This window comes from Pempheris klunzingeri, chromosome 2 (genome assembly GCF_042242105.1).
Source record: "Pempheris klunzingeri isolate RE-2024b chromosome 2, fPemKlu1.hap1, whole genome shotgun sequence".
Lineage (NCBI taxonomy): Eukaryota > Metazoa > Chordata > Actinopteri > Acropomatiformes > Pempheridae > Pempheris > Pempheris klunzingeri.
In genome coordinates, this window is record NC_092013.1 from 13432995 (window position 1) to 13440901 (window position 7907).

Below are 7907 nucleotides of genomic sequence, written 5' to 3' on the forward strand. Positions count from 1 at the left end.
AGTTTCCTGCTCATCTAAATCCTCACTTTGGCCAATGGGAAATCAGAATTTTCACAAAAGGCGGGACATTGAGGAGAAACTGTGACTATCAGCCAATCAGCGTCTGCGCTCAAACCTGATTCAGCGTGCAGGTTTGGTTGCAGTGTACCCATGTGGGTTCAATGTTGACTTGCTCAGAAACTTGTGGACTAAACTTACTTACAATTATCGTTTACTTTGAGACGCTGTCTGTCGCGCTTCAACATGTCTTCGTCTTTCTTTATAAAGACAAAAGGAAACCCCAAATTAGCTAAAAAGGGGAAAAATACGGCGGTGCAAAGAAAGGTAAGTGAGACGGACTGTTAGCAAGTATGGCTAAATCTTAGCTAACTGACTCAGACTGCTTACCTGAGCTAACCTGCTCTTTTAACGCGTTTTACACAGTTTCAGGCACTAATGTAACCTTACTGTGTATCACTACAACACCCATGTTTTTGTTTTATTGCAGGGTGATGGGGACTCGGGTGGAAAGAGCAAAGTACGAGAGAAGAAACCCAACTCCAAATACAACGAGGAGATCTCCAGCGACTCCGAGACGGAGAGGTACATTTCTGATGGGCTCACTTGTGCTTGTTTGTTTGAGGATTTGATGCTTTGATGCGCAGAAATAACAGTGTCTTGTTGTACAGTCCTGTAGTGGCCAAGAAAAGGCAGTCCAATGAAGAAAACGAATATGAGGAAACGCCACAGGAGAAGAAGCTGAGATTAGCCAAACGTTACCTCGACCAGCTAAGGCAAGAAGGTAAGCATGCATTATCCATACCTGACAGAGATCCATCATACGGTCTGCGCATGTGTGTGTTTATTGTGTGATCAAATCTCATCAGAGGATAATAAAGCAGAAGAGGACTCCTTTGAGACTGATCTCATTGCTGGAAGACTTCAGGAAGAAGTGGTAAGAGCGTTTTCTGTATTAAGATAAGATAAAATCAACTTTATTCATCCCGAAGGAAATTATTTTGCCAGAATACAAATACAAAAGTTGAAGCGGTATACACAATTACAGAAAGGAATTAATAAAAATCAAAATAAGTATACAAAATGTAAAGTATTAAAGGGTGTAATTACCTCTGGGGACATTGGATGTGACCTCCCTCACTTTTCATAATCCTGTTTCGTCCACCACCACTGCTTTGTGTTGTAATAGTTTAGTGACAGTGTAGATTCAGTTTGATAATTACAACACCCTTTACAATGTTCTCTTACTCAACAGCAAGCACTAGACAAAAAGCAGATGAAAAAAAAAAGTTCATATGCTCATAAATAAGATAAGATATTCAATTATTAGTCCTATGATGGGGAAGTTAACAATGTTACAGCAGACAGGATATAAAAGAATATGTGCAGTTTGGACGGAGGAAGTATAAAGAGAGAAACAATATATACATAGAGGGAATGTATTTTTATTTTTTTTAAAGCACGGGAGATATTAAAAAAGTACTGCACATTGCAAAGTGAAAATTAATAAATGAACAGATAAATAAATGCGACCCATTTAAAAATGCATGAATGTTTTATGTGGACTTCTCAGGCAGCATGTAGGCTGCCTTTCTCTCTGTTTGGAGGACGTTTTTGGAGTTGACAGTACTGCCACTAATGATGGGGGAAAATAAAGCTTTCTGAAGCAACACGTTTAAGGCAGTTGTGTTGGAAATGATTTGCTGTTTTGGAGTATTTGATACAGTCAAATTGCAAAATCTGCCGGCCAGAATGTTACATTTTCAAAACCAGCATGAAATCGGCCTGGTGTGAGTGTGACAAGTGTGACAAGGCATCGTTTGGGATTGTCGTGTGGCATCGAAATGTCTTGCTGCCTTACTCATGGTTTGAAAGGTCGATACTGTGTCAGGTAGTCTGTTTTCTTGTCTGCACATAGTGTTTAATCTTTTTTTTTTTTTTAGGGGGGGTGTTGACTTCTTCTTCTTTACTGTACTCTCTCTCAAACCAGTCCTGCATCCTTGATCTTAAACTCAGTCATTCATTTTGAATTTAATATGTTGGATCAGTTGTGTGTATTATTGATCTTGAAGTGTATTTGATTTTCCCCACAGCTTGAACAAAAAGGAAAGCTTCAGCGACTTATTGCCAAAGATGTAAGTATAGGAATTTTCAGATCTTGAGTCTCCACTGCCACTGGAAAAAGCTGTTTATGAACGGTCTGACTTTTATTAAATTTTTGCCCTGTTTTTCAGCTCATTGCACCAGATCCTTCAGAGATCAGGGTGTTAAGGGGACACAAACTTCCAATTACCTGTCTGGTGATCACATCTGATGACAAGTACATCTTTTCTGCTGCCAAAGACTGCTCCATCATTAAATGTTAGTATGCATTTGAAATTCAGGATATTCTTTTGATATATAAGAGAAGTGTGTGTGTGAAATATGGACATACATGAAAAACTATCTTGTCTTTCTGCAGAAGCTAATGGTCTGATATGAGACAGTCAGTTCAGTGTTGTTCTTATATGTTCAGGGGATGCTGAGAGTGGGAAGAAACTGCACACAATACCAGGTGGAAGGAAAGGCACAGAGGATCGGCACGTTGGACATACCACTCACATCCTGTGTATGGCCATATCGTCAGATGGAAAATACTTGGTGAGCAGTTCTCTCTCAGCATGTCCCTCTTTCGCCATTTTGCAAAACCAGCAGATTCATATTAATGTAACAGACACTTAAGGGTTTGTACAAAGTCCTGAAGGTTTGGAAAAAGCTTAATTTTAACTGTTAGGCTAGGAGTATGCTTAAACTTGAATATACCCAGTGAAAAATTGTCAATATAATTTGGTGTGTCATCTACCCACTCACTCACGTAGAACAAAAATCTTTTTAATGTTTGAAATGAAACAATCCCATCATCATATTTGTTTGTCTCCTTGCGTCTCACACCAGAACTAGAACAGTGAAGTCAATAGTGTGCAGATCTCCATCAGGCAATCTCTGCTTTAGAATGATTTAGATGTGTGTGGAGAAAATTACCTTAATTCTACTTTACAAGCTTCTTTCTCAACTTTCCCTTTTAGGCCACTGGAGACATGAACAAACTGATCATGATCTGGGAGGCGGAAACGTGTAAACATCTGTATAAATTCACAGGACACAAAGGCCCTGTGTCGGTATGTTCTCCCTCTCTCAGTTGCTTGGCTTAACCTAAACCGTTATGTAGAATTTACTGTGGTTCTGATGTCCCCCTGTGATTTATATCAAATGTCTCTTCCTTCTCAGGGCCTATCATTCAGGAAGGGGACTCATGATCTGTACAGCGCCTCTCATGATCGCTCAGTAAAGGTGTGGAATGTGGACGAGAACGCGTATGTGGAAACTCTGTGAGTAAACGGATCAGAAAATAACATGTCTCACTTCCAAACGTTCACATTCAGCTTAAATATGTGATTTTTAACTGTAATTGGGACTTGCTGTAGCTTTGGGCACCAGGACGCCATCACTGGACTGGACAGCCTGAGCCGCGAGTGCTGTGTGACTGCAGGAGGAAGGGACCGCTCGGTGAGGGTGTGGAAGATAGCCGAGGAATCACAGCTGGTGTTCCACGGCCACGAGTGAGTCTCTCTCCGTCTTCCCTCTGGTGTTTCTGTGACTTCAGATGTGCTGGTCTACTGGCAGATCCATGTGAAAACACAGTGGTGCACACCAGCTAATTAATGGAAACATTTTGAACTGGTGAAATAAGAAAGTATTACTTTTCTTTAGAGTTATCAATGAAGGTTAAAACAATGGTGACAATATAAAAGAAAATCTAATGTTGGTGTAGGTTTATTGACTGTAATGTTAGTAGATAATTATGTTCAATAGTTTTCACACACTGCTTTAGTGTATATGTTCCACATAGAGGTTTTTGTTGCCTATATGCTATACAGTATAGTGATTATGCATGCAATTATTGATTAATGCAGACTGCTTAAGTCTTAAGAACTCATTTCTGAATATATTAAACAAATGAGAGAGAGAGAAAATAGTTTTGTCTAAGTTTATTCCTTTTAAAGAGAAAAAGCCTTCAAACACTGATGTAAACAGAAGAAATATTGACACAACAAACAGTAGATGAAAAGTGTCCTTTTGTTGAATTCCTTTGGCTGATTTGTATATTGAACAGCTTTGCAGTGAGTTAAGCACACAGGAGTCGGCCTTTGAAGATCCACTGGGAGCAAATCTGAAAACAGTATTGAACAACAAAGTCAAGCCTCATGATTTCAAATCGGAAAAATATGGCACAAACTTGGTACAAAATTGTTACCATAACAAGAACACTGGATTCACAAAAACATACATCAGTTATCAACAGCTACTTAGAAAGCTGTATTAGCAGTGCATTAGCTCCAGACAGCTATTATAGTGGCTAGCACAGTCAGCAGAGAATTAGCTGCAGAAAAAAACTAATCAACAGACACAAAGCAGATATAATTAAAAAAAAAAGTACCAACAGATAAACTATTGTAGAGTCTATTATATAGAGAGTATTGAATGAGAGGAGAGAGTGAGTTCAAACAAAGCAAATTTTAGTTAAACTGTAACTGCTACAGAGCTGTGACACTGAACTGGTATGGTACAGGAAAGACTTCCAGAATGTTTTAATACCTCATTTGACTTCAATAGTTTCATTTGATTCTCCCAAATTCATAGCAGAATTGACTTCAATAGAGAGCAATTGATTTTTGATCATCCATTAATCTGTGTTTTTCCTGGTTTCTGTACTCTTCTATTACAGTAAACTAAATATCTTTGGGTTGTGGACAAAACAAAACTTCTGAGGAGACCATCTTGGGTCTCTGGAAACCCTGATTGCACTTTGCACCGTTTTCTGGCATAGACCAAACCACTAATTGACTAATCAAGAAAATAATCGCCAGATTGATCGACAGTGAAAATAATTATTAGTTTTGGCCATAGTCAGCGTACAAAAAGACTAACGTCATCGGTTTTATATTTATTTTGTCTTCCAACAGGGGTTCAATCGATTGTGTCCAGCTGATTAATGAGGAGCACATGATAACAGGAGCTGATGATGGGTAAGACGGTTCCAGCTTTTCCAGCCACACTGTCTGAACAGCAGTTTTGTTCCAGGATGTAATCGCGTCAGCAGATACGTTCACTTTTCTCTTCCGTGCCCTCTCTCAATTTTCTGAACGACCCCAGCTCAGTGTCTCTTTGGAGTGTCAACAAGAAGAAGCCTCTCAGCACGGTGAAGCAGGCTCACGGTTGCCATGGTGACGCAGGGCTGGAGCAGCCTCATTGGGTCGTTTCAGTAGCGGCACTTCAGAACTCGGATACCGTCGCCTCAGGTGCCTCTGGCTGTGAGAGTCATCCTTACCAGCTTTCCAGCAACACAAATACACACACTTAATTATGCGCAGGACGCATTTAATTACACCTTTTCACCGTGATTCCAGATTTAATCAATATAATCAAAAGTGATGCTGATCAAGTGTCCTACACACTCGAAAGTAGAAAAGCTGATGACACCGTGTTTAGTAAAGCTGTACTTAAAGATGTTCTGCTGTCTGTAGTGATATGAAGTAACAGTGGTTCTTCTGTGCAGGTTCACACAACTCACAGGTGCAGCTGTGGAAGTGCAGCCAGAATTTCCGCGGACTGGAGCGTCTATTCAGTGTGCCAGTGGTAAGCTCTTACTCCCCCTTCTCTTTTCACAAGGGCCACATTTACATAAGATGTGTCTCTTAGCTAATTATAGATGTGATTTGGAGCTGCCAAAGTGGCCGTCTCAAAACATCTGTTTTTGTCTCTTCGTCTGCTTCCTCTCCCAGTCTGGTTTCATCAACAGTCTGAAGTTTTCAAGCTCCGGGCAGTTCTTGGTGGTAGGAGTTGGACAGGAGCACAGGTAACTAAACTAATGGTCATGTTTCCATAGAAACTGTCTCTAGGCTTCCTATCAATTACTTAGATGTCAGGTGCATGTTTAGTGAATGAAATGTCCACTAGATGGCAGTGTTAATCCATCTCAGTCGCAGGTAAAAACACATTCACTGGTTACCAGTGCCGCCTCACTGGTTTCAAGTTGTCTTGAAATCTTAAAGTGACCACTGGGGAAACATGACATCAGTTGGTTCAAAGAATCTCTGAATAGTCATTGGGGAATATATTGTTTATTATCTATCGTATCAGACATTTCATTTAGGTGAATACCAGAAAAATGATATGTAATGATGAAGTTTGTCATTTAGGGTGTACACTGGACAATTTAAAAACCCTGTCACATACTTGGAAAAAGAATTTAGATTGCAGAGGTTGTTGTTGCTTCTGACAGCCCATCTTAAAGATAGACTTGTGATCTTGAGGCCTCTTGAGTTTGTGTGGCAATTTGTAAAATTATAGATATTTCTCTTATGTGAATTCTGCATAAACAAACCTTATTCTCTAATAATGAAGAGACCGTACAGAGTCAGAGCAGTAAGCTGCAGACCAGATGAAGAGCACAAATCGTCTGTATGTTCATGCCATAGAGTTGTGGTGCAAAGCTCAGCAAATGGGTTGATACACTGTATGAAGCCATATTTAATGCTACATATGTGGCCTAAATGTAACATTAGTGTTATTTTCACATTGTTAGGGACCTTAAGAACAGTTTAGCATTTGATTTTGTGCCCACACTAACACGTCTATAAAAATGTTACCTTTTTAATTTGATTTAAAAAAAACGTATAAATGTGGTTTAAATCTCCAGCTTTCAGTTGTTTGATTTTTTTATTTGATTTTAAAAAAACGTATAAATGTGGTTTAAATCTCCAGCTTTCAGTTGTTATCAGTTTTTTTTTCTGCTGTCTAAAGTTAATAAAAGCACTCTGATAACAATCAGAGCTGACAGTCTGACCATGACCTGGAGGCTGAAGTGACTCATCAGACCAGACTGGCGGCCACATGCAAACTTGACAGTTCAATACGATTTCTGTAATTAGATCAGTTTTACATTTTATGATCCCACGCAAGCGTTTTAAATATCAGCAGGTATTTGCTCTGATTTCAATGTCTGGTTGACATTGATTGACTTTTTCCACAAGACTGGGAGACAAAAAGGTTTGAGGCGCTGCTAGAAAAGGTTCATACGAACAGCCTTACAAATATTGTTTGTTAGTGGATCAGAGTAAAACATAATTGTAATAGCACAATAGTCAAAATCCTGCAAAGGAGAGTGGAATATAAAAGAAGGTTTTATGTTTTTTGGGGTTTTTTTTTTCCTCTTCCATTTTTTTGTGAAGTTATATCAAGATGATGTCTGTTTTTATCGATTACCCTCTTATGCTGGGTTTGTATGTTTTTCTGCAGGTTGGGCCGATGGTGGAGAATAAAAGAGGCCAAGAATGGGATCTATATTATTCCTCTGAAAAGGAAAAACCCTAATCCAGAGGAAGCAAAGATGACTGAATAGTGGACTGTTAAATGTCTTTTTATTTTGTAAATTAAAGGTTTAAAAGCTGCTGTTTTTGTTCGTCCTCCTTTTAAGACAGAAATGAGCATATATCTACATTTTAAAAACCACCCAGAGTGACTTGTTTATACAGGTTTTAACTGTGAGTCTCCTCTGTTTTTGAAGAAGCTTTAGCTTTGGTGAGGGAGCCGGCTGCGTCTGGATTAAGCCACAAATAAGAAGAGGCTGTATTGTAGGAGTCTGCAGTCTGACCAAGACTTGTCTCTTACCATCTTATGAGCCAAACTTTTCTTCTTCTTTTTTTTTTTTTTTAAGAGTCCTGGGAAAAGTTAACATTTTTTAAGATCACTGGGGGCTTCTTAACAAACGGAGTAAAGTTTGGGCTTTACCCTGACCTACATCGTCATGGTAACTGCCTTTGTGTGGGTTATTATCAGCCTGTCGGAGCCAAACATAAAACTCCAATTAG

The 7907-nt window shown here is 39.2% G+C and overlaps 1 protein-coding gene across 2 annotated transcripts; it reads left to right on the forward strand.

Annotated features, from left to right (window-relative positions):
* The first annotated feature begins 148 nt into the window (after positions 1-148).
* Positions 149-7488, forward strand: rrp9 (ribosomal RNA processing 9, U3 small nucleolar RNA binding protein). 2 transcript variants are annotated; one of them, XM_070844580.1, is made up of 15 exons: positions 149-324; positions 488-582; positions 669-781; positions 867-934; positions 2091-2132; positions 2232-2358; positions 2513-2637; positions 3063-3155; positions 3265-3365; positions 3462-3596; positions 5001-5063; positions 5191-5348; positions 5594-5673; positions 5820-5893; positions 7336-7488. In XM_070844580.1, the coding sequence occupies exons 1-15, from the start codon at positions 244-246 to the stop codon at positions 7436-7438; spliced, it is 1458 nt and encodes a 485-aa protein (XP_070700681.1). In that variant the 5' UTR covers positions 149-243; the 3' UTR covers positions 7439-7488. The 2 variants fall into 2 exon arrangements, with proteins under 2 accessions (XP_070700681.1, XP_070700690.1); XM_070844589.1 differs by having other exon boundaries at positions 5191-5336.
* Positions 7489-7907: the final 419 nt, after the last annotated feature.